This window comes from Seriola lalandi, unplaced genomic scaffold, assembly GCF_002814215.2.
Source record: "Seriola lalandi dorsalis isolate HSWRI2012SDOR001 ecotype SW California unplaced genomic scaffold, Sedor1 jcf7180002054854, whole genome shotgun sequence".
Classification (NCBI taxonomy): domain Eukaryota; kingdom Metazoa; phylum Chordata; class Actinopteri; order Carangiformes; family Carangidae; genus Seriola; species Seriola lalandi.
The window spans coordinates 88077-115999 of record NW_019525407.1 but is presented as its reverse complement, the minus strand read 5'-3'; the positions used below and the strand labels follow the sequence as shown (position 1 = coordinate 115999).

General features: G+C 39.7%; 1 protein-coding gene across 1 annotated transcript; it reads right to left on the bottom strand.

Annotated features, from left to right (window-relative positions):
- Positions 1–616: 616 nt before the first annotated feature.
- On the bottom strand, positions 617–26623 carry LOC111670459 (serine/threonine-protein phosphatase PP1-beta catalytic subunit). Its single transcript, XM_023427175.2, has 8 exons — positions 26464–26623; positions 9218–9349; positions 8877–9107; positions 6570–6674; positions 5609–5680; positions 2864–3015; positions 1660–1794; positions 617–1200 (listed from the first exon to the last, which is right to left on the bottom strand). The coding sequence occupies exons 1-8, from the start codon at positions 26513–26515 to the stop codon at positions 1096–1098; spliced, it is 984 nt and encodes a 327-aa protein (XP_023282943.1). The 5' UTR covers positions 26516–26623; the 3' UTR covers positions 617–1095.
- Between the last annotated feature and the right edge of the window lie 1300 nt (positions 26624–27923).

The following is a 27923-nucleotide window of genomic DNA, read 5'->3' as shown; positions in this document are numbered from 1 at the left end:
AACCCAAAGTTGGTCACCATTGTTAATAAGCTATAGGATAATAAGATTAGTACACTTCAAAATAAGAGCTGTTCCAAATGTATTTCTTGATGCTGAAAAGTATGAAATGTTGCTTTATAAATATACATGAAATGGATTTCCTTCAATTTGAGTCATAGAATACTTGAGTGTGTTGTTATCCATGATGTCTTAATTTATTAAACTTTCCACTGCTTGCTCATTGTGTGAACTGTTGGGTTTCCCTCTATCAGACTGAAAGGTCATGACCTTTCCCTGTAAAGTCGCTTTAGATAATGTATTCTGTGATTTGGCACTTCACCAATAAAATTTAACTGAATTGATCCTAGATCAAAATCAAACCTAACCGTTCCAAAAACCACGATAGCTTAATGAGGATTAAAGTGATAATTACAGCTGGCTAACAGCACGTTGGATTAGTTAAATCCAGGTTTATACAGTATATACTGTAGCTCACACTGAGGGCCAAGGGGTTAGTAAGTCGAGCTCAGGCATCATGTACTTCTTTTGCACCACTGTTGTAGTGTTTAATTGCAGGTTTCATAAATGAGCTCTCTGGAGAAGTGATTAACTGTAAGAACCACACAGAACATCCAGATGGATTTATTCCCTGTATTATTTATTGAAAACCCAGCAGTCGTCATTAATACCTGTTGTGTCTGTACAGGCAGGGAAGTAAGGAAATGTGGTAAACTAAACTAGCTGTCATTCTGTTTTCAAAAATAAAAGGCAAAGGACAAAAAGACACAAAAAAGAAACACTCCAATATGCTACAGAATGATACCCTCATGTTTTTCATTTTTCTTTTAACGCTTGTTTTTCAAAATGTTACACAGATGCAGAGAAAAAAAAAAGCATTGATGAAAAAGAAGAGTGTGTGACAGCAGTTCAGAGGGAGATAAAGAAAGAAAAATTTTAATGAAAGACAGGTTTGGGTGGGTGTGTCTTTTAAAACAGTTGTGTTCATCTGTTTTCTCCTCTGCCAACTGTTGCTTTTACTTATGTTGTGAAAAGCCAACGGGAGACAATTGTTGACAACCATCTCTCTCTCGTTCTGTCTCTTCCTCCCTCCGTCCTTCATCGTTTCTTTGGAGGTTGGGCTGTGCGGGGAGGAGTGACGGGCCGACCAGAGTTCATCCCTCCATACTGGTACTTGGCTTTCTTCTCAGATGGCTTCAGGATCTAAGAACAGACATGGAAGCGTTTGTTTTTAAATTATAGAACAACAAAATTATCTGTGTATGTAATACAATGTCTCACAGCCTCTATCGGAGATACTTGTATTTGACTATTTCCATTTTTCCTTATACTTCAATTCCTAACGGAGATGTCTATTTTACTTCTTTTATAATTTATCATATTATGTATGTTACTGTATTATTTAATCCTCTCTGTCTGACTTCTTTGTGATTTCGATGGGGATAGAATTTACACGCACCATTATGTCCCTGCTCAGACCTGGTGTTGACATCCGTCTCAGGTGAACAGCTCTAAATTCAGGTGTGGACGCATCTAGACCACAATCAGAGGCGGTCTGGACCACGTTATTTCAAGGCTTACAGAAACTTTGTTTTTATCTTTCCAGGTGGGACTTCTACTGCTTTACTGTGAGGAGTTCATGGTCCTTTGTGTGCTTCGTACCTGGAAGGAGCACATCAGGGTTTCATCCACGCTCATCATGCCGCCTGCATTGTCGAACTCTCCACAGTAGTTTGGAGCCGAGAACAGAGTCACCAGCTGCCGCTTGGCAAAGAACTCGTAACCATCTTCTACCACCTGGGGGCGTCAGACACACAGGGACGTTACTCAGTGCAGAACTGCTACACAGTATTTACATATACAAAGCATTCAGAAAGTCTTCAGACCCCTTCAGCGTTTTTGCAGTCTGTTATCTTGCAGCCACATGCTGAAATCAAAATAATTCATTTCCCCCCTCACAAGTCTAATCTTAATACCCCGTAATGACATAGTGAAAACTGAATTTACACATTTTTGCAAATTTATTAAAAAGGAAAAACTGAAATATCACTGACATAAATATTCAGACTCTTTACTATGACATTTGAATATTAGCTCAGGTTCCTCCATTTCTCTTGATCGTCCTTGAGACGTTTCTACACCTTGATCGGAGTTCACCTGTGGTAACTTCAGCCGATTGGACATGATGTGGAAAGACTCACACTCGTCTTTATCAGGTCTCACAGCTGACAATGCAGATCAGAGCAGAAACCATGAGGAGGAAGGAGCTGCTGCAGAGCCACACAATACCACGTGATACTCAGAGGTGGTTTTCCTTCCGGAAGTTTCTCCGTCTCCACACAGGCTCTCTGGAGCTCAGCCAGAGGGACCATCAGGTTCTTGGTCAGCTCTTGTACCGACTACAGGTGGACTCCATTCAAGGTGTAGAAACATCTCGACGATGATCAAGAGAAATGGAGGAACCTGAGCTAATATTCAAATGTCAGAGTAAAGGGTCTGAAGACTTTTGTCAATGTTATATTTGAATTTTTCCTTGTAATAAATTAGCAAAAATGTCCAAATTTCTGTTTTCACTTTGTCATCATGGAGTATTAAGTGTAGACTCATGAGGGGGAAAATGATTTATTTTGACTCTGGCATACAGCAGCAACAAAACAACATGTACATCATGATCTGATTGAGGTTTTTCAGCAGTGATGTACTTCATACAAATAAGTAAACTTTACACACATTGTGAAAACACAACTAGACAGATGTTTCTAGGAAGCCTGATACATCAGTGCAGCTGTTGTTATGGTGAAGGGAGGTAGTTTTCTGTGTATTTAAATGGCTGAGTAATGAGAGGGTGTGTGTTTGTGTGTAGTACCTGGTGGGCTCTGCAGATGAGGTCCAGGTCGTGGCGGTTCAGGAACTTGCTGACCACATCAGCTCCAAAGGTGAAGGAGACGCCACGGTCGTTCTCTCCCCAGCCCTGGACGTCCTTGTCTGGGTCAGACCACAGCAGATCACACAGGAGGCCTGGAGCGGGAAAAAAAACAGTATTTTTACTTCATCTAATTACCCAGTTAATGCTGTTCAGAGAGGAGTTAACTAACATTCACACAGGAAAATAAGACGTGATTCATTTCCATGTTTGACCTGTGATCAAACACTCAAATCAGGGTCACAGCATCTGTGAGTTTTGCTGTAAATCCACCCGCTCTACGGGAAATCACCTCCACGTCAGGTAATACACACACACACACACACACACACACACACGTTTGTTACTATATACTCATGGGGACAACTCACTGACATAATGTATTCCCTTGCCCCTTAACTTAACTATCACAACTAAATGCCTAACCCCTAACCTGGCCCTAAAACCAAGTCTTAACCCTCAAAAAAGCCGTCTGGACCCGGGATGTTGAGTCTCCACGGGTTAAGTGTGTATTCAGCTTTTTAGTCCCCACTGGGATATAAAAACAAGCCCACACTCACTCACTCTCACACACACACACACACACACACACACACACACACACACGGGAGTCTCCCCGAAGGACCATAAGAGGATCTGAGAGACAGTGGCTGCCAGGGTCTGAACACTTGCTGCCTTATAAGGACAAAAACAACCAGGTTTAATGAGGAGGCCAAACACTCGGACTGAGAGGAGCTTCACCTCCACTGGTTTTACTGGGACTTACAGACAACTATGTATTTCTTTTGATGGTGGTGGTGGTGGTGGGGGGTGGGGGGGCAATTAAAAAAAAAAAAAAAAAAGTTGTATCATTATATTATTTTATGATTAATACCAATTAAATGAACAGACCTCAAATTGCAAATATTTATGAGGAGACACTTCCTGTGTCTTTACCTGGTGTTAGGACCATAGAACATAAATCACCACAGACATATTCTTCATTAGCTGAGTTCACAGGGACTGGAACCAGGACCTGTACTTATCAGGCATCTCAGAATCACTGCCATGAAACGCAGTAAAGGAAAACTAGGTCCGGGTAGGATGAATGAATCTGAACATGTTTCTGAAGGACCTGTATGTTTGATTTATTACTGCAGAAACTATTGGTTGTTACAAGCCAAAATCATCATTGTTTGCAAAGCTGTATTTTCCCTGTCGCTGTGAGGTTGTTGACTTTATAATGAAAAGCATAAGTGTGTCTTATGCATCCTACACAAGGTCAGTCAAAAATGATTAGACTTTTTGCTAAACTGCATCTTTTAATAAAGTCCCAGTCATCAATAAACATCTCTTCTTCCACAGAGTGTGTGTGCATATCGATGCGTAAACACAATCTCCTCTCTCTCCTGAATATCAGCAGAGACACGAGTCATTTCAAGCTGAGAAAGCTGATAAAGTGTTTTTACTCCTAGGGCCGATTTCCTGCTCTGACAAGCTCAAATAAATATATGGCCAGATTTGTATTTTTACCCCTGTGTAATGAAAATCAACAACCTGGCAGGACACGGTGCTACAACTGTGGACGTACTTTCTATCAAAATGGGAATGTCTGCCCTTTATATGTCAATTCAGAGTCCTAGCTCATATTTATTTGTTTTAATCTCTGTCCCACATTATACACAGTGCACATTTAGAGGCTACAATAGAGGCTCTTGGAGAGGTTGGCTCTGTTGTAGCAGGAGGGTTTCAACAGACTCTCTTCATCATGAATAAACTCCTCGAGTTCTAGTAGAGCACTCAGCTCAGAGCAGCTCTTCAGAGGAGAGTTTCACCTGAAAAATATTGCTGGAATAGATGCAAAATGACATTTAAAAAAAACAAAAAACCAAAAGTGAGTCTGTGCACAAGGTTCACAGCCATGCTGAAACTCAGCTGCTGTGTGTTTGTTTTATGTGCTCCTTGGGTAAGTATCGATGCAGCGGAGCATGATACGGACGATTTCTGCAGCTGGCAGATCCAGACAAAAACAGAAGGTCCGGGCTTTAAATAGTCAACAAACAATCCATCAAAAACTGTCCGGATCAGGCCTGATCTGGATCCTATGTGTGAGATTAAGACAATCCTCTGGTTCACTTGTACATTAGTAATATCATATGGAGCCGAAACAATTAGTTGATCAATTGATTAATTCACCAACAGAAACTTAAAATCGATTACTTGTTTTATCATTTATTAATCAAAAATGGGAAATATTTTGATGCCTTTCTTTGGCACATGTGATGGCAAACTCAATGTCTTTGGATGTTCGATTCTTACTTGGACAAAACAATTGATATGAGGACGTCATCTTTATCTAAAGGTGATGGCATTTGTGGTTATTTTCAGCTGATTTGCACTATTTAGTAAAAATGTTGAGTAATTTAATCTATAAGAATGCACCACATTTCATAAGATGATCATAAAGTGAGTTTCTATGTAAAATCTGAGACTGAAAACTGACTGGTAAATGCAGGGCTTAGGGGTATAACAACCTTAAATGCAAGTGAACTACAAGTATCTCAGACTTGTAGGATACCAAAGTAAATGTGCTAAATTACTTTTCACCGACTTAAGTGCAGCTGTGATGAAAACTCATTGTTCCGTACAGAGGTACAACGAAGTGAAAAACACCTGGCCTGCTGTGTGCATGTGTGTGTGCTGACCTACCTGTGTCAGGCACATCTGTGGGTCTCATGATGCGTCTGATCTGCTCCATAGACTGTAGGTCAGGAGAGAGACCTGTGGGCAACACAACAACACGGTTACACAAACACCGGTGCAGGTATTAACCCATATCCATCTATAAACTATCTCTGACCCATTTACTCAACATCAGATTAGCAAACAAAAAAAACTGACGGGAACTTTATGTTTCACACTCCAGCTCACATGTAGTGTAAACAATGACAGCAGAGCACAGCATGAAGTTTTGACAGACGGACGGATAGTGATGGATCAGGGCAAACGAAGAGTGAAAGCGCAAACATCAAGGACTTCAGGTCAAGAAACGTTAACGCGAACACAGATGTGAATTTCTGAATTATATCCACCCAGACACATAATAATCTTTATTTACAGAGCACTTTTCTAAACCCACGTTACAAAGTGCTTCTCATAGAGTAGCTAATTACACAAACAAACACGTCATACGAAACACAAGTGAAGTACAAATCAGGAAAATAAAAATAAAAAAATCGTGTCACCAGCTAAAGGGCAATCCGAAAAACAAACAAAAAAAAACAAAAAAATCCATTAAAATATATTAGGATCAAGTAAAATTAATCACAAAAAAAGCTCTTTGATAAAAGTAGAATCAAGATTTGGAGACAGTGGAAGAGGCTAAAACCAGCATCATATGGTCACTTCTCTTGGATTTTCTTAAAAATCTGGCAGCTGAGTTCTGTACAGTCTATTAATAGATCTTTATTGTACTGCTTGTGCAATGGTGGAGGCATGAGGAGAGGAAAACATGTAAAATGTCCTCTGTGTCTTCGAAAGATGGAATAGATTGTATTTTGGAAATATGGTTTGTTGTTAGTGTGGATCCAGATCCAGTAGCATCAGTATGTGGTCATGTTTTAGCTTTTGTATAATGTGTAATGATCAGTAGCGTTTCTATCATGAATACCTCCGTGACAGCAGAAGATCTTCTCGTCCACTATGGCAGCGATGGGCAGGCAGTTGAAGCAGTCGGTGAACGTCTTCCACAGCTTGATGTTGAATCTGCGTTTACCTGTAAAATCAACAAGACAGTGATTGAGGAGGCCTCAAGGCAAAAAACCATATAAGGCGTTCAAAGTGTTTTTACAAGTTCAGTCCTGAGATACAGGGATCTAAGACAGATCTGGATTAAAGCGTGCAGTCCTCTTTCACCATGTTCAAAGTTTGACTCTGAAAAGTTACCAAGTGACCAAACCACTGGTTTCAGTGAATTCACCATTTACCCGATTAATTATATACCCGTTACTACTTTTGAATGACCACCTTTTAAGATGGCATATCATGGGGCGTCGAGTAGCTCAGTTGGTTGAGCATCCGCCCCATGTGCAGAGGTTAAGGTCCTCGCTGCAGTTGAATCATTCAATAAAGGCATAAAAGGCCCATAAAAATAATTTTAAAAAAAGAAAGAAAAAAAAAAAAAGAGATGGCATATCATAAAAGGTGCACCTTACCAGAAAGGACCTTGTGTAAATTATTACATAGCAAAACAAAATGTTTATAATTTGCCTGGAAAGTTGTGTACAGTGATTTTACAGTACTTGCGTCTTAGTATATCCATTTTTTTTTTTGCAAATTTATAAAACTCAACCACATTCATCAGACAACTGGAGTTACCAGTTAGTTTTTAGATGATGATTTTACATTAAAAACATGATGAGCTTATAAACTGAAACTTATTGTTAAGGATCAAACCGGCGGTTTCCAACCTTTCTGACTTGTGACCCTGTACGAAAAAAGATAAACTGTGTGCAGTTTGGGCCCCTAAGAGCCATTTCCCATCTAAACGTCTCTTTCATTCAAAGTGTGTGGCATTAAGAGGTCAAACTATCCAATGTTTCTAAAAAAAAAAAAAGCTCAAAATGATTAAAGAAAAATTAAACAGAATAACAACTGCTTTTACTTCTTCAATTCAGGTTTATCTTGTGACTCTTGGGAGGAGCCCGGCGCCGCCCAACCCCTAAGTTGATAACCACAAGACGTAACTACCAAACTAAAACTGCCTCCACTACAACCAGTTAAAACAATAAAGTGTTGCTGAAACATTAATGCATCAATATTAATAATCTAATAAAGTTAATATGATGATTTATCCGTTAAAGGGGCCACTTCTCTGCAGAGAAAGTACTTTCAACTTTTTCAAACTTTTATTTCAGTGAGATTTTGAATGCTGAATATATATGATGAATAATAACAGTAGGTTTACATTGTGTTGGTGGTGGTGGAGTGTTTCCACCACTGGCTGCAATATCTTTGAACTTTAGGCTACGTCCACACAACTGTGTCCAGACTGATCCATACCATCACACCTAATAATGCATACATCCATTCACATACACTGGGCATGTGCGTGCCGGTGTGAACAGGAAGGAGGTTGTCCACTCTGGAGTTGGTTAGTTGCAAAAAATATTATGAATGAGGAACAGCAGGGATGGCTATAGCATTATAATACAGAACTGAACTGCACAGCAGCTGCTAGGAAAGACAACAAGGTCAGTAAAGCTTGCATTTTAGGTTATCCATGTTTCATTCACCACTGGTAGTCGATGCTGATAAGAACCAATCAGCGAATGACCGCGAGTGTCTACATCATCGTTTGCAGAAGTCTCCGTTTTAGGGGCTCCAAAACTCAGAGAGTAGTGCGGTCAACAGGTGAAAACATAACAAAAGTGATGCATTTTAAAATTAAATCTAGCAGTGTGGCTGAAGCCTTGAAGAGAGCTTGATTCAAGGTGAGACTAACTTTTTAGATTTTCTTTTATAGCTTTAGGGGAGGCTATAACATGCAACACTTTGTTCAGACTTTTAGACCCCACTGTATGTTGGCGGAACAACACAATCTTCTCCATTCATTGTCTTGCTTTACTCTCTGGTCATTTGCTTATTATCCAAAAACAAAACTATTTTATTACCGTTTTGCATTAGGGTCCTTATTTCAAGGTTAAAGGTTACTTGTTATTATCTGAAATTGAAACTACAATGCTAATTTTGATAATTATTGTCATATAATTTAAGCCTCACAATGACAATCACTTTTAAGAGATAAAAAGTAACACTTCATCCTATTTGTTTTCCATTTTACCCTCTACAAAAAGAGTGTATTTATCTACATAAATGTCTAGAGGAACTAGCTGTACCACCACAGTGAAACCTGAGGGGAACTGAAAATGAAAACACACTCCACTTCTGTGTCACGATATGAGAACTGAGCACTCACACTCGTCATAGAAGCCATAGATGCGGTTGATGGAGGCACACTCGTGGTTGCCCCTGAGCAGGAAGAAGTTCTCGGGGTATTTGATCTTGTACGCCAACAGCAGACAGATGGTCTCCAGAGACTGCTTCCCTCTGTCCACGTAGTCACCCAGGAACAGGTAGTTGGCCTCTGGGGGGAAGCCGCCATACTCAAAGAGCCTCAGCAAGTCTGTGTATTGTCCGTGGATGTCACCTGGGTCAGAAGATGGAGAGGAGGGCAAAGATGGATGAACAGGACATAGTAACAAGACAGACTACATAGTACAACTTAAGAGGAACAAGGTGAGATGGGAGGCTACTGACCACAGATTTTGAGTGGAGCCTCCAGCTCCAGGAGGATTGGCTGACTGAGGAAGATCTCCCGGGACTTGATGCAGAGGCCGCGCACCTCAGCCTCTGTCATCTGGACAATCTTCCCTGGACGACATCCTCGCACTGGTGGAGGGAAAGGAGAGGTGGAATAAGGTTAAAGAACAAATGTGTGAGTGTTTTTTGGATGTCCAGGGGTGTCGCTAACAAAGCTACCAACTCCAATTGGAGCGTTCTCATCTCTATCATTTTCCTTTTTAGATTTTTTTCTCAAGGCTATGGCTCCTTTGGTCGTCACATCCCCGTACACATCACCTTCCACAGGGTGAGCTTTTAAATTAACTTCAAACTAAATATGGAGGCAGGGGTCAGTAAACAGAGGATGGAAATAGCCTGTGTGAGCATTGTTGATGTTGCTGGGAGTGTTTTTGGAGACGCTTCCTGTTATGTAAGAGAGGAAAAGAGAAGGGGGGTGGGGTCCCACTGTCGACACTTGACTAGAAGGTCTTGGACTGCATGTCAATGACTATTAAATATGTAAGTCTGGTAATGAAGTCAGCAGGTCAATTACAGATGCTTAATAAAACTTAATGAACGAGGTCACTTGCAAAACGTATCCTTAAAAAGGTCAATGGTGGCAAGTGACATAGCTTAAAGGTGACTATTACACTGCTCAAATTACCGTGTGACACTTTATGTGTAAATTTCAATACGCACACAGCAAAGGTGCAAACAAGTGTGAGCTTCGATCCTGCATCATGGTGGTTTATAAAGTTAGTCGCAGGTTCAATCCATAAATGTGGCCATACGACAGAAGTATACACGATAATATTACCCTAATCTTTTCAGAAGGCTTTTTCAAATGTAATATTTAATCTATCTGAGATTTTGATTGTTAGCTAAGCTTTTCCAATTTCTGCACCAATACCACAATGATTCTTTCATTAAGGTTTGTTTTTCTACATAACTCTTTACACTTGTTCACAAAATAAGCAAAACCTGAACACACCAGTGTCTGGATGCCGCACAACAACTTTACCCAAAATAAATCAATTAACAAAAAACAACAGACAAAGAAAATGAAAACACAACTGTGACTAGACATTCAATGCCAACAAGGGACAAAATGCATTCAGCATCCAAAAAGTATTAAATTACTTTTCAAATCAGCAATACTACGGCAAAACCCAGTATATGTCTGGGCTGCATGTGGTCAGTGCGATTGAGGATGTAGTTGAGAACTGTTGTGCAACCGCTGTAAACAACTGACATCATCGTGTCATATTTGCATTCAGCTTAGTATCAGCTGGTTTCAGCTCTTTATCGGTTCTCATCTCTCCTCCTCTCTGTGCTCACATATACAGCATTTTAATACAGCTGAGCTCACAGTAAAGCTGTTCTCTGTTACATGGTTTTCTGTTTCTGTTGAAGACAAGGGAACAAGCTTGGAATAATGACTGAAGCACAGAACATTAAGACTACATAACCTCTTCTCAAGCTGCTAATCTGTGGCTATAATCTTGATTTTATAACCACGTCATCTGACAACATCACCAAACACATAAAGACAACGGCTGAGCTGTGATTTCAGCTGTATTTACTGTAAAATGTTCACTCAGTGAGAAATTTAGAGGAGACAGAACATCTTCATCATTTTGTCTCTCACACAGAGCACAACCTCCACCTCTCTACCACACTGGCTAAGATTTGTCCAAAAAGGTGCTATCTTTTCACTAAGTTTGTTTCAATTCAGTAACAGCCAATGGGGAAACTCAACCAGCTGACCAGTGGTGTCACTTGATCATGCAACTCTATCACTCAGTCAGTCAAGGACATTGGCGTTTATAGAGCTGCCCCCACTGTTGCCAAAAATCATTACCTGGATTCAGCGTCCTATATGTGGGAGGTTTGCCTCCTTTATTTGTTATATAACATTATACTGTATATGTGTGTATTGGGATGTTGATGGGGCGAAACAAGACATTTTAAGACATCACTCTGGGCTAAATGAAATTCTAACAGCATGTTTCCCTATTTTCTGACACTAATGAGTAAACAGATTAACTGATAATGAGAATAATCGTTAACTATATGAAGAAGCCAGAAACAACCTCACACACCATCCTGATAATATACTGAAGAACAGCTGCGCAACGTGTTTTATTTTGATAGAACAGTTTTCCATGAGCTGGCCACACTGTATACAGTTCTCTGTCAGCATTGCTATGTGAAAGTAACTGAGAGCAATGATGTTATACCTTAGTATACATTAGCAGATACAGGATGACTTATATGTGCGCTAAAAGTAACCCAGCACATCATCGCAAGCTCCATTTGAGTAGAAAGCATGTGTCAGACTGTCCACCTTTCAAAATAAAAGGCTCTGTGTTATTTATGAATAATACTCCTGCAGGTAAATCCCCTCTGGAAATCTCTTCATTTCCTAACACGCTCACAAGTACGACTACTGTAAAGCTGACACATAAAAACCAGCATCGACGACAACCACATGTAGCTACCTTTGCAATTTCAACTTTCCCTGCAGTATCTCCATGTTTTGCCACTGCCCTACATATTCTCCCTGTGCTCAGAAGAATGGCAGCATCACAGACACCTCCTCTTTTCCCCCTGCCTGGTAAACCACAGAAGTGGGCCAGAGCTGACTAAGAGCTGCTGCTGTCAGATGACACCACAGCAACATGATGGAAATCCAAGCAGGCGTCAAACGCCACTTAATAGGTAAATCAAACAGACGTGGTCAGAGGAGCCCAACAGCTCTGTAGGCAGAGGAGTTTGTTTTTAAAAGGAAGAGAGGAGTACTTTCTCCTCTACAATGAGAGGAGGAATGCATGTCAGATTCCTGCAGGTGACTCCCGCTCTGAAGGTATTTTACATCCAGTTTTTAAGGACAACAGTGTGTGCAGCACATAGAGGATGCAGCAGTGTGTGTGTGTGTGTGTGTGTGTGTGTGTGTGTGTGTGTGTGCGCGCGCAACGTGACCCTGCTATTTCTGCCTGAAGACCATAGGCAATAAACACTCCACCACAGCCAAACACAACCTCCGACCGCACACGCCCCACCTGAGGGGTAAGACCGAGGCTATATTTAGACTGTTCCAAAAGGTAGGATTTCACAGGTGAACATAAACACACCACGAGCCAAATCATGTGGAGAATCTGTGACATTTTAATGCTGCAAAACTGACGAGGGCATGACGCCATTAAAAATCCTCCCATAACATGTTGTATTATTGGTATTTATGCACAACATATCCTTCAGTGCGCACAATACACAAGCAAGGAGCGCCGCTGTGATGCCAGCTGAGTGATGACGCGTTTGCAGATCTGTGCTAGCTCAGCTGACAGGGAGGGAGGCCTGATACACACAGCACCACTAGTGTCACTTGCCTGGGAGGATCCCCTTTCATCATATGGTTAAGGCAGAGCCGGGAGAAAAAAAAAAACACACACACACACACACACACACACACACACACACACACACACACACACACACACACACACACACACTTCAATTTCTCTATCTCCTCCTTCACACACACCCACAAAAACACACGTACACATACACGAACACACACACTCAGTGATCCAATGACCTTGACTCGCACCATTACGCACTTGTGTGTGGAGGTATCCCAGCATCCTTTACTGTCACCCCTGCACTGCAGCTTCCCCAGTGAGGAGAAAGAGAGGGAGCGAGAGATACTGAGAAATAATGAGAGAGAGGGAGAGCGCAGGAGGTGGTACCCACATCTGATCACCATGGCAACCCAGCAAGACCAATTTCCATCCTGCAAGGTGTTGGTGAGCGGAGCTGCTGCTGTATCTCGAGGGGGGAAAGGAGCTGATTTGCAGATGTATCTCCTCCAACCCACGCACTGCATACTAACATGTACCGCAACTGACAGCAGTGAAGGAAACCCGATGAGACCCACACACTGTATCTGTACCACCACACTGGCACAATCCCACTTAAAAATTAAACTTCCCAATATCAATACTTCTAAATCATACAACCTGATTTTGTTAAAACGCCCTAAATGCTTCCAAATCCCCCAAAACAAACAGCTAAGAAGTTTGAAGATTTGGAGGTGCCTTTTAAAAAAACAAAACAGACAGAAACTATTGTAAATAATACATTTAAACTGTAAATGTTACTATTCATTATCAGTTTCAGTAGATAATGATACATACTGATCATTTTGTATTTCATCACACTGACTCAAATAGAAATGGCCTGTCCAGCCTGCTGCTCCACACACTCAGCAGTGACAGCAACAGGTAGCAATCTGCCTGCCAGCTAAATGTTTCAGCTGTGACGACGATTACAACAAAACAGCTGTGAAGCATCGTCTGTGGCTCTGAAGGAGCTTTGTCACGTCTGAGAAAGTACTCCTGAGACGTCCTAGTGACGTTAGCAGTTTTATCTTGGCTTGCAGACTACCATTGTATGTTAGAGAGTTACAAACAAGTTGCATCATGGGAAGTGTAGGATCCGGGGGGGGGGGTATGTGAAAAAGCTAATATGCAATACACTGTCTTCTGTGGAAAAGCAGTTTTATAATGAAAAAGTAAAAAATGAAATAATACATCCATTTATTATCTAATTATCATCTACTAATAACTAATTATTGTTTTTAATGTTGTACATTAGATTACAAAATATTTCTCAATAGTCGATAAAGTTACTGGATTCAATGCATATGTACACACTCAACTGATGCACATATTCCTGTATTTGACGGACTGAAAAACTGCAAATATAGCTAAAATTATTAGACTAATTGATCAAACAGCTAATCAACAGAAATTAAGTAAAATTAATTAACAAAAATATTAATTATAAGTTAATTTGAAGGGAAATCTGTTTTTTTTGTCTTGTATTATATGAAACTGAGTATCTTCTTCTATCACTATTTTCTGAGATTTTATTTACCAAACAATTAACTGACTAACAGAGACCTGTAACCAATCATTAGTTGCAGACTGACATTTCTAAGCCAAGGAGTACTAACAATCAAATAAGTGTAAACTCAAGCTAAATGACACAAAGGCAGACAATCCACACAGATGCAGTGTTTATCAGTGAGTGTCACTACTTTCTCAGTGGTAGCAGTGAGAATAACCCCTGAGTCTGTGGCTAAAACAGCTGTCGAACTTCACTTCATGACTGCCTAGTCTGAACCGGCTTTTTCCAGCTTGCTCTTACACATGATCACAGCAAATCTCCTCGATCTTCCAGTTTATCCCTCCTAATTTGGTCAGGTACATACGTCGGTTTCCCTGGGCTTTTAGGTTTGGGTTTGGTCACACACTGACCATTCTCCACTCTTGGGGTGCTGCAGCACCCTCTCACCCCTCTTCTCACGCCCCTTCCCAGTGCTTCCCCTCCTCCTTTCCCCTTCATTTATTTATCTATAAGTTGTATTCTTGGCTGTGGCTTAACTCCAAGTCACCATCCTCCTCCGCCTTGCCAGTGAACTGTTTTGATGTCAGATGCCGATGCCTCACACCCCTCCCAGAGTCCTCTTTGCATTCCAGACAGCACAGACCCTTCAGACAGTCACAGCTCTGGCTGTACTTGGCCTCAGTGCAGCCTGGGATACACTCTGGTCAGGGCTTCTGCAAAGTCCATCAAATCCAACAGTTTAAAATATTTTCTATTTTTTAAAAAAGCATTCTGGATGGAACTAAGTCTTTAGGACTATGACTAAAATTATACTTCACTAGAAAAGCATGCACATGGAAACCACAGCATTTTCACAGATCTAAAATCGTACTGTTGAATTTAGGTTATTTTCTTCTCATTTATTTCTGCAGTTTATGCATCTTACAATAAGTGAACAACTGTAGCCTGTAATTAAAGTGCCACAAAAAGAAAATTAAGGCTTTAACTAATGATTCTATTTGTTATCCATTAATCAAGTGGCTTGATCGATTAATCATCTGGTCTATTAAATGTATGAAGGTAATGAAAAATGTTCAGTCCACAGTGATGAGTTCATGTGTGTTGTTTTGTCCAACCAACTGCCCATAATTCAAAAACATTTCTTTTGCAACGACATAAAACAAAGAAAAGCATAAAATGATCACATGGAGAAGCTTCAGTGGATCCATGGATTTTCTGTCAGTCAATCATTTCACTTAAAGATAATGACTTGTTTAAAAAGCTAATTTCAGGAATATCTGAGTATCTTTGGGCATGGAACTGATGGTCTGACAAAAGAAGTATTATAATTACAATTTTCACTATTTGCTGATAACAATCCAGGGAATAATCGGCAGATAAGTCAATACTGAAGATTTTTGTTAAGCTCCTTCCCCTAAATTTCCAGATTGAATTTGCTGAAACCATTGATTATTATAATCAATTAATCTGCTGATTATTTCCTCTACTAAATATTTGACCTACATAACATCAGAAAAAAGACCGATGTCATCAGGTGTATTGATTTGTTCGACTTAAAGTGTGAAAACCGAAGATGTTTAATTAAATCTAATGTTAAGAGAAGGAAAAGCAGAAAATATTCAGGCATGAGAAGCATAAGCAACGGCATGTTTGAAGTTTTTTCACTTTAAATTATGACTGAAAAAGTTAATCAATGATCAAAACGATTATCAGCTTATCAAAAACAAATGTTATGTTATGATTGTGCAGTGTTATGTTAAACCATCCTCTGACGTCCAGCAGCCAAGCACTTGGCAACTTAATTCACTAAATATTTGGGAGGATGACTTGGTTACTGCCCAACCCACCATTATGCTCAATGTTGAACAACACCAGAGCTGTGTTACGACATTCAGCACAGCATGACACACGGTGTGAGCACACAGTCAAACTATGACTGAGTTAGGTTAGTCTGAAGACAAACCCAGCATGTAGTAGAGACAGGCCTGTGTGAACTTTCTCCAGAGTCAGAGGTTCAAGAGTTTACTTTTTATTCTCTGTGGATTCTTTTATCAGTGTTTCCCAAAACTGCCAGTACAAATAGGGAAATAGAAACATGTATAAAGACATCTAAAGGCAAAAGGGGGTAGTTTTCTACAAGTTGTTTTCAGTCATCAGTTCTCCTGCTCCATTGGTTACAAACTCCTTACTAAGGGTCAAGGAGGTCAACTATTTTTCCATTCATTTAAAAGAGCAGAGTTCATTTGAACAGAGCGGGTTAGAGAGAGAGCGAGAGAGAGAGAGCGAGAGCGAGAGAGAGAGAGAGAGAGAGAGAGAGAGAGAGAGAGAGAGAGAGAGAGAGAGTGAGCGAAAGATAAGTGAATTACAGACAGATCGCCTCTTCACGGCATTGCCATATATGGGCGCTACTGTATGGAGGAAGGAGGAAGTCAGACGGGACAAAGGGGGGGTGCTTGAAGCCTCTGGTGTTGTATGTGATGGAGAAACAAGACTAGTCAGGCAGCACAGGCCACGTCTCCATCACTGAGTGAAGGTCCACAACAATGTAAGGGCTGTCACATCAACAAGAAAACGCACACTGACGTCAGCGCAATGTCAGGAGCTTAAAAATAGGTCTGCCCCCTATAAGTCAATTCTTCAACTGTTCAGCTGTTAGCATGCTTTTCAGTCCGTTCTTTGCGTTAGTTGCAATGAAACAGCTTTACAATGAAGTCTACATTCATTTCTGTTGAGATCCTGCCTGCTCAGTATATGCTAGTGCTTTAGTTATTGCTGCTTTATTACTTTTCTTGGCTGGATTCTTTGGGATATTTGCTCTAGAACATGTTTCATCTTGTCTTAATCTTACAGATTTGTTTGTTTAAAAATGTGCAAGGTCTCTATGCTGCAACATAGAGACACAATCAAAACAAAAGGATGGGAAGTGTTTTTAAATTTCAGATACAAGTACCAAAAATTTTTTTTCAACACTTTAAAGAAATGTAAACATGCTTTTCTACAAATCCCTTTTTTGGGCTGCCCAGTGACATAGTGGTTTAGGCACATGGTTTGAGCAACATATAACTGCAACGTCCCCAGTTCAATTGTGGCTGGGGAATTGACTGTTGTTAATTGTTAAATAAAAAAGGTAAAAATGCCAAATAATAATTAAAAAAACTAACAAATTTTAGTTTTAAAGAACAAGAAAAAAAGATTAAAATTCTGATCTGATATTCACTGTCAGGTTCAGAAGCTGGAAACACAACACTGTTATAATGTCTACCGCCTGATATCGTCTATGTCGAAAACATATTAGCAAACAACTACTCATGTATACATCCAGTTGACAAAGAGCAACATTAGCATTCACAAAGATACTCAATAACAAAAGATGACGTATTAGAAGCAGCACCAATGGTGTGAAGTGGTGTACACTTCCTGTCTCCTAACTGGCCGTGGTCGTGATTGCTTGTTCATGTCAAAACATAACAACAATACCTGCCAGCTTATACAGTATCTGATCAACCGAGTACAAGATCATATCAGTCTAATAATATTCTCTTTTTCCCCCTCCAAAAATAAATAATAACAGTAATAGTATTATTATGCAAAGAAACAAGTTCTAATTCATCTGACGTATCAGTCTTCTGTTCATGTGGTTGGAATGTGGTGTTGGCAGCACTAGAGCAGTGATACCAGACCAGAACCAACAGCGAGATCTGTGTTGCTATATCTCAAGAGAGTTTATTGCTGGGACAGCGACAGGTGACACAAGAGGCAGGGAGGTGGAGAAACCTTGTGAAACAGTTACAGGAAATGATTGTAAGTGCACCGTCTCCTTTCTCAACTGGCTATGGCATTCATTTCAAGTCATTTTAAGTCCAATAATCACTCTACTTTTAGCTCCATTTTGGTCACCACCAAACCTAAGAAAAATATCTGGCTCTATAGCTACTATAGACTCCACTATGTTCACCAGCTAGTGACTAATTTTGTCTCTCTGCTGCACACAGTGGATTTAAGGCTTTTGTGTTGAAACACAGCTGCCCACTGACGTTGGGAACAAAGTTGATGAGAGTGGTACAAGTGAAACAAAACATTCAAGTTGCAAGCATTAAAATCAAAACAATGGACTGAAATATGCTAAAATGTTGGTATTGAATGAGGAGAAATTTATCCTTGGGTTTGTCACTATGCACAACACCTTTCACAATACATGTAGTTGTTTTCCCCGTTGTTGATACAAAAATATTGATTAGTGCAGATTTAATATTTTCAATAATATTGACTTGAAATGGCAAGATTAGCAAAAACATGATTTTTCATTTTCTATAGCTGCCAAGAAAAGATTTTCCGAGGATCTAATTGGTCAAGCAGTCCCATGAATTTTTGAGCAGGTATGACTGTGCATGTTTCACTCGCTGCTGCACCTCACAGCACCAATAAAGATGCCCCATCAGACCTTTTTTAGCTCGCCACATCCATTCTCCATTCTTCCCAGCTGGGCACGAGGCCAGCAGCTCCCCTTCACTACTCCATCTAACCCTCTCCCACACAGGGGCAATGGAAAACAGTGACCCCTCAGTGAACGAGAAACAAAGTAACTCTGGCGAGGAGAGCGGGAGCAAATCTTAAGGGAGAAATCCTGACTGCGATGGCATTTCTGTGCAGGCTTTGCATTTTCCGAGGACATTTTGTTCGCCTTTAAGTGCCACGGGTGAATGGATGTCTTTGTGAGGCAAAAGAAAGGATGAAATTGAGAGGAGAGACTGGGGGAGAAATAAACAGGAGGCACTGCTCTAGACACAGAAAGTGGGAGAGACGGAGAGTGGGAGGAAAACGAGAGAAATGTAGGGAGAAGCTGAAGCTTGCATGAAGGAGACAGAAGAAGAGGGAGTAAATAGAGGGACTGGGGAAGGGGAGGGGTTATCGGAAAGCCTAGCTGGACAGCTGAAAAGCCGGGGTGAGCTCTGTGCCACGTTTGGTGCCAGGGGGTGAACGTTCCCCACTGCACAGGCTCCACCATTGTTGTTTCCATAACAGAGTGCCACGCCAGCAGCCTGAGCACCACACACTACAGCAGCAGTCCTCCATGTCCGACGAAAACAAGCAGGGTGACTCCAACGTACAATGCATTATGAAAGAGCAGAGGACAGGCCTAATGGTACATTATCAACTGATATATATTATATATGCATATATACAGTATAGTACTTCTAGTGGGACAGAAAGTGGCCAGAAAAAGAGAAACACTGATAAACCAGTCTTCTGGATGGGTCATTTTTAGGCTGGAGACCTGCCACCACCTCTCACACACACAACACCTATTAAATGGTAAAAAAAATAAACTCTGGGATACAAAAATGCGTACACTCTAAATTTAGGAGAGACTATGATAGAAGAAGAAATAATATTACTCTTACAAATGCAACAATAGTTCACTGCTACAGCCTTATTTGGTCTGGTATGACCTGTAACTAATGGTCGCTAATGTTAGGTAATGGTAAGACAATTGAAGTAGACATTACTTTATATGAAGGACATAACACCTTCACTTCTGCTTTTATGCTATGCTATGCTTTAGCAACTGTTAATATACTTTAATTGACACTCACAGTAGCCACTGTAAAAAGTAACATAAAGTCACTTTAAGAAATTGTTGAATTTAGTTGATTTAATAAAATCACTAAAAAGTACTTAGAACACATTAGAGGTAAGTTTAACAATGCATATAATCCTTAAGAATATATACAGCATGGTTATTGGTATGTATGTTTGTCCTGAACCATAACAGGATGTTTAGTACACAACTTTTTTCAGTTAGCACATGCAGAACGTAAATTCTCAAGTGCCAGAGTTTCACCCTGTCAGATGTGGAGGAGTGACAGGTGTTGTCTGTTAGCTAGACCATGCTAGTTGTGTTAGCCCCTGGAACTATAGGTTATGTTGAATGCAAATAATAAAAAGCAGACCTAGAGGAGCCAAACGTGAAGTCCCTCAGGAATTATACACTCCCACTCCCAATGGATGGACTGCTAAGGCTACAGACAGCTACGTAACTGTGTAAAACTTTGAAAGTAGTTTAGGATGTTGTACTGCTGGCGATTGTCATTTTAGGCTAATTATAAATATACTGCTCTTATTTTAATGGGCATTTCTTTCCCATTTAGTAATTATTTGTGAATATGCAGGTTGTACCGTCCTGTAAAAATGATGGAGTATTACTGATATATTGACATTTTTTCCTTTTGACCATATGCCAACGTTGCAATAGCTTTATTATTATTAATACCAATGTGCTGCCGTTTAATCTTTACAATTTTAAAAATCAATGACAAGTGTTCCCTTGCTGTACTGAGAGCACACAACATTGAGGTATATATATATATATATATATATATATATATATACCTATGCACTGAATTTGTGTCTGAAGTAACTTGCAATAATACATTTATTTGCAGTATTTTGGTGCTCGACTTTGATCAAGCAATTTCCTGATGAGGCTCTAGCATGATTTTTGCAAGTTCGAAAGTATGCAGGTTTTATTGTTTGCTACTTCTGATACATGCATCCTGCTCCTACACACCTGCCTCACTAATTAGGCGTGCAAAGCGTTCTTCTGTACCAACATTCCCCTACGATAAAGTCTCTACACTTGACTATAACCACACCTTTCTTACATAATAGAAAATAAATAGTTTGCTAGTTTGCAGATTATACAAACCCTGTTCAGCTCAATAGTCAGTGACAAAACAAAACCTGGACAGCTCCTAAACAGAGATTTTATGTTCCCATACTGGGTTACAACTTGGCTGGCGTCTTTGCCCATAAACCAAAATGATAAAATGACTCCAAAAAGCAACTTTTCCATCCTGCCTTTCCCCTCTCACTGGCTGATGTATGGGGCTGTGTTGTTGATTCTGCCACATAAAGCCTACGGGCCACCTGTGCTGGCAGGCCAGACAGAGGGCTTGTTGTCGCTAAAGCCTGGCCCAGTGTGGGCTTAGCATGGGAACGCTGGGAAAGCTGGGGCCTGTAATAGCTGCTTTGCTGAATCACATTACATAGACACGATACAGCACTAGTAAAAACTAATGAAGAGGAGGAGGAGGGGCCAACAAAGAAATAAACAAACCGAAAAACACAAGGCTGGTTAACAAACTGTATGCAAACACAGCAGTAAATGTGCAGTCTTGCTGAGGAATGCTGCTGCTGTCCACTGTGTTGAGACAACTGAAGGATTTCTATGAACACTGTGAAAAATGCAACGTCAGCTCAAACAAGCTGTAACCAACTGTAGTGACTCTGCTGTGAAGTCTGAAACATGCTACTGAGAGTTGTACTGAAACAGCAGATGATGATTAATTTCCCACAGTGTCATACAGTACTTTGAAATGTGGCTGTGATAGGACATCACACCCCAGTGATACAACACCTAACTGCCTATTAAGTACTTGTTTTTAACAACTACACACTTTGCATTAGGATTAACCACCAATGCCTGTAAATGCAGCCTGGCAAACTGTGTTGGAATCAACTGTGGCAGAGCTTCACAGCCAGATGTGAATCAGTGACAGGACTGAACATGGCCAACAACAAGAAGAGTGAGTGAGGCTTAATGTAAACACTGACTCCTAAATGTTAACATCCAGACATACAAATGCAACTTTATTAATGCAGACAAATGGCTTCGGTGATTATATCTATGAACCCTTTTGTTGCTTTGCTGATAACTGTGACTCACAAGACAGCAAATGACAAGCCATTGTATTCACTGTGACAAATGAAACCAGAGAACCTGCACGCCGAGGCCACTGAGGAGGCTTCAGTGATTGTAAACCATGTTGTCACTCGATCAGGTTTAGCCTGTCGGCTAGACAACGCCTCTCAACCCCTCCACCAGACAACTGCTGAAGGACACATGCACTGCGTGTGTGTGTGCGTGTGTATCTTTGGATGTCCACGGACTGAGGTGGATACATTTGAAAATGCGACTCTTCCTATACATTTCATTTAACCAAACCCAAACGTTTTCCACAAACAGGTTTCTGATGAAACCAACACTTGTTTTGTGCTGTGGACACAAAAAAACAAACAAAAATAAAAGCAAACATACACAAAGATGATGCTGCACAGACACAATCAGCTGATGCCACTTGTTCATTTTTGCCAACAGAGTTGATAACAACACAGGAATTGTCATTTACTTTTATTTGGATTTTTGCTACAATCCGGCATGTTTACATTTTGTATTTTATACTGATGTTTATTAATTTATGAATGCATTGTCCCTATTAAATAAATAAATAAATAAATAATGTTGTTCCAAAAGTGGTCTTGGTTCATAATCAACACTATTACACTGTTCTCAGAATGGATCCTGAATTGTTTTTCAAATACGTCGTGCATAAAAGGGACCTGGTGATTGAATTGTATTTAAAATTCAGGACAGTCCACTGTTAAAAAAAGTTCAATGCGTGGTGTTTCCTAAGTCAATGAGTAATCATGTTAAATAATCACGATTATGCCATAATCAAGCTGCCCTAATTTACGCATTTTAAATCTTCCAGTTTTCTGTTATGTGAGTTTATTTGATAAACTTTTTCTTTGTCCATGTGGAAAAGTAAAAACATACCAAAATACTACTTGTGGCAGCTTAAGTGTAATACCAACATCAATGTACCCAAACAAGACAATGGAAAAAGAACACCTGAGCTGAAAGTCTACTGTATTACAGTATTCCCCTTTTTAAAGTGTACCCCTGTGTGTATGTGTCACTAAAAGGGTAGGTTAATTTCTACCAGGGACAGCTGTGCCTGCTGACATTTAATAGTTCAGAGAGCCCTCCATATATGCGCCAGAGTCTGTGACCGAGTATAAAGGTTCCTGGCTGGAACCAGAGTTCACTGAAAAAAAAAACTAAGATCAACAGTTGAGAGGGTGAAGGAAATCCTTCCCTACCTGAGGGAAAATATCCCTTTATTCTTGCAAAGAAGAATAAAATGAATGCCCAGTGTGGGAAATGAAAAACTGAATGAAAACAACTCTGATCTTCTTGAGCTGAATGATAAGAGAAACACGCTGACAGGTTATTTAGTAAACTTCTAAATAATAGGAGGGCTGTAGATGTGATCTGGTTAAGTAAACTAAGATGAGGAATATCGAGGCTTCATCAGTAAGGAAAAGCCAGTGAGAGGTCTTTGTGTTGTGGAAAGGTCAAGTCTTAAAATAAAATGCAACCCTTACGAAAACAAACTGATACACCAGTGACAGTTTGTGTGTGTGCACATTTGTATTTCTGCCTATGTATGGCCCAAATATGTCTGCTTGTGTTAGACTAATGTCACTCTGCCTTTGTTGTTCTTATACAAATACAGAAAATATTAACCAGTCAGCCCTGGCCACCTCATATGATACAGAATCTGATCCTCATATCATTTCAATTCATGTTAAGTTTATATTCATGGACAAGCTTCACATTTGATCAAAATATATCCAAAATCACAATATGGCCAAGTGCAATATCCAAATCTCAGGAGCTGTAATTTCTTTGATAAAAGGTCAAATGTTTCACAAATGGTTGTGCATTGTCAGTACTATAAGTGTTGTGGTGCTACAGAGCCCCCCCCCAGCCTACTACCTATTTTTTCAGTAAAAATGAAATGCAAAAACAATCATTCCAACTTAAATCGCAATATCTGCCAAAATAATCTTAATATTCTCTTTCTTTCATATCGTACAACCCTGACATAAACAAAACTTTTTGATAAGAGTCCCTTAAATTTGCTTATTAAGGACAGGACAGTACAGGACAGTTAAAAATGAACTTTTTGGTCGATTTACATCCCTGGCTCTGCTGCTATGGAGCTGTTACTGAAACTAGTATTGAAAAAATATAAAACTTTAAATTTTCAGAACATCAACTTTTTGTATTAGTTGGACAAAAACAAATGTTAATTTATGAGTTGAAACTCCATCAAACTAATGAATACCTTGAGATACAGTTGGGAGCTGCAGAAAAAGTTAGTAAGTGAACTTAATGTAAAGATGACTTTCAGGTCCTTTCATGCCAAACTATCAATATCAGCCTTCAGAAAACCGTAAGCATTGGGTCTGCTTCTCAGTCACACCATTTACCAAAAGTAGCCAGACGGATACAAACTCGCTGTAGCAGCTGAGAGGAGTTGGATGGTTAGACATATTCACAGCTCACATCTGGAAACCTTTAGGGCCTGATCTCTCCAATTTCCTTCACTGAGGTTTCCTAGTCGCTGCATCAAAAAAAAAAAAAGCTGAATATGAAGTCAGCCTGTTTAGTCCTGCCCAGCTGACAATACACTACAGTTGACACTGAAGAGCAAATAAGTATCATTATGTAATCAGTCCTAATCAATCCAGATGATTAAGTTATACTGACATACTGATCCACAGCGTGCTCATTCATTACGCTGACAGACTGTGTGTGTGATTTACAACACACTGAACCTGTGAGAGAATCGATCACAAATGTTTGTTCACAACTGCCTTGGCTGTCGACATGTTTACTGAAAAAAAACAGAGGGACACCGTCTCTGTGTTCTCAAGAAAATGTGTGACAAAAACATCAGCTCACCTGTATCTGTACCTCTGTATCAGGATCCCTTATTTTGCACTGACTAAGAAAGTCATCCACTGCTACCCAACACATAACAATGGTGGGGGAGCAACAACAACGCTTTCTTCGAGAGTACAGAGGTTACCTTTGTGCAATATTATCGACCTCAAAGTAGACACTTTGGAGGTAGAAAAAAGCCAACCTTATTCAAAGCGTGCACATAAAGATACAGGGGTTATGATTCAATATATTGCAATCTTATAAGGAAGGCAATGTATTGCATTTTTTAATATCTAATTGTAGGGAAACTGTCATACTATAAAATAAAAAACACACCACCATATATCTTTCAGTTTATGCCACTCATACAGTGAGTCACACTGTACAGAATCAACAAATATGCATGTGCCTAGCAATGTTGCGTTTTGTGGAGTTTATATATCTCTGCATTTTCTGCTGCTTTATTCTGCTTCATTTATAAAGCATATTAGTCTATAAGAAGCTGTTTGATCTTAATATTACTACATAAAGTCCATGGAAATATGCTGTGGTGGTTGCTTTTGGTGCTGTTCTCACCTGAACGGTATATTTGAAATACCAATGCATATACGCCTGTTAGCCTAGAGATGCGCTTTAATTCAAAAGTTTTTTATCATATAATCATCATAATCACCATACAACATTTTTACCCCTCCCTTTCCCCCCCTTTCAAAAATCATATTCTTAAGTAATACTATGACTCATGATGATTTAACTTAATGTATGAATTACTGCAGCATGTATCACGAATTACAGTCATGACTTCATATAATGAGTTCACATACATTTACTCAGCCTCTATTATTAAAAAAATAAGGGGGGGGGGTGTAGCTGCGGGGCCCATGGTACTTTTATGCGGTCTTGCTTAGTATATAAACACAATAAGTATATGTTTTGCCTTCACTTTCCAGCTGAGAAATCCTTACACCAGATCACATTTGGAAAACTGACATTTACTCTTTTTACTGGATAAAAATATTTGGGCGATATACTGTAACAACGATTATACAGCTCTTCACAGAGCAGACAATTCTATTGAAATTTTCGGCACACTTGATTTACCAAGCTGCATATTGTTTGAAGGGAAATGCCAACTTTTGTGACTGATTTGCCCCACAAGCTCCCGCCTGTCCTAGTGTATTTTGTTGTGAAAAAGCTAGTGGATATAGAGAGCAGTAGAGTCGAGGTTTTTGAATGGTAAAAGAAACTTAGCTAGTGTTTTGTTAGCTGTATGCTAAAGTGATGACACCGTCAATGATGTAATACAAGCAATGCAACATTTAATCAAGAATAAATTGCTACAGTTTTAGGGTTGGTCTGACGTTCACTCCTGTACCGTCGGGGGAACAACAATCAACAGTCCTCCAGCTACAACTTTCTTACCACTGAACCTTGAACCCACACTTTTACAACCAAAATTGAATTTATGAAAACACTCAAGCGTCACAGACATGAATTAATCATAACTTTATCTAAAAAAAGACACAGGAAAGAGGCGGCGGCTGACTAAATGTGTGCCTGTGATTCGTATTACCGTCAGACGGGACTAGTCCTGTACACTCCAACCCGGGCTACGCTAGCAAGTAAAGCGGCTGTTTTTCTTGTCAACTTGCCTCAACACGAAACATAAATAATGTTTCAAAGCTAAAGCCGCAAACAACAGGACAATACAGACGTAGTGCGGTTGTTAACTCACCCTCTAAAAGCCTGGAAATCAGCGAGTCGACGTCCAACTCCCCCTCCGCCATTTCTATACCGAACAGCTCTACCCGCCGCAGTCTGGAGCAGGCAGGGAAGGCACCGCCTCACCGCACAGAAACGCGCCGACAACCTCCTCCCACTCACGGGCCTCCCATGTAGGACTCCTATGCTGCCTTCAAGTACCTCTCGGACACTCTAACTTCTATCACAAAGATGGGAAGAAAAGACAGCTTTTAGATTTTTCAAGTGATAGTTTTACCTTGAATAGTTTTACAAAAACATCTTGACTCAAGTCTACTTATTAAATCTTATTCCCCAGAGCTTTCAATCAAATTGAAGATTTTCTTAGCTGATTGAGTTTGCTCAATGTAAAACAGTGATGCTTCCAAAGTCAAGAATTAACTCAAGTTAATATCCTAAATAAATGACATATGTAAGACTATAAATACATTTGATAATTGACAGCATATTAGATTTCTGAACATATTTTTTTCTACCTTGCATACAGCTACCACCATTGGTTTCCAAAATCACTCACACTTACACACAATATTATAGTTATTTCTCTCAAGTGCATTTACTTGTAAAATTCAAAACAGCTGTGGTCTTGGTAATGGTCCATCTAACTGAAGGCATCAAAGAATGTTGAGTGTATGAATACATTAAATAAAATGCATGACATATTGATGTGTGAATGTTTTTATTAGAGCAAAACAACAAAGATACAATGCGAAAAATGCAAAACTTCAACAAAAGACAACAATAAGATACAACTTGACATTGCAATGAGTAACCCCACCCTCATGGAAAATCCTAGAATGCACTAAGCATTTGAAAGTTTAAAACAGACATATACCTGTATTAGTATAGACCGTGAGAAGCCTCCTGAGCGCCCAAGTGGCACCCATACAAACAGGGGGCAACATGGAAACTCAGTCCGAAGAAATGGAATTCCCACCTTCTTAATTCTATGCAACTTTTTCTTGTTTTCTAACAAGTCGTATGTGTAATTCCGACGACATTTGAAAGCATCAGTATAGCCATGGCTATAGCCAACAAGTTGCTGTGCTTGATAATAATAATAATAATAATAATAATAATAATAATAATAATGTATGGGTAGAGATTTTTTTATTTCATTAACTCAGCTGACAATTTTTGTAACAATTTGATATTTCAGCTTCTTTCTTATTTCTGGCCTCCTGCATGAGAATGAGAATCTGTGCAGACACAATTTTGTCAACATAAGTGAATATGAAATGAAGAAAACGGTGGGAAAGTTAACACCAAAGAAGCATGATTAAGGGCTAGTCACTAAATATGAAAGGATAAATGCTCAGACAGCAGATCCTGATTTATTCACCGGCAGCGCTCTCTCCTGGCCAGAATATGTATATATATACATTTCTCAAATAAACTGTGTTTTCTGATTATTTCGTGATTAAATAATAGAAG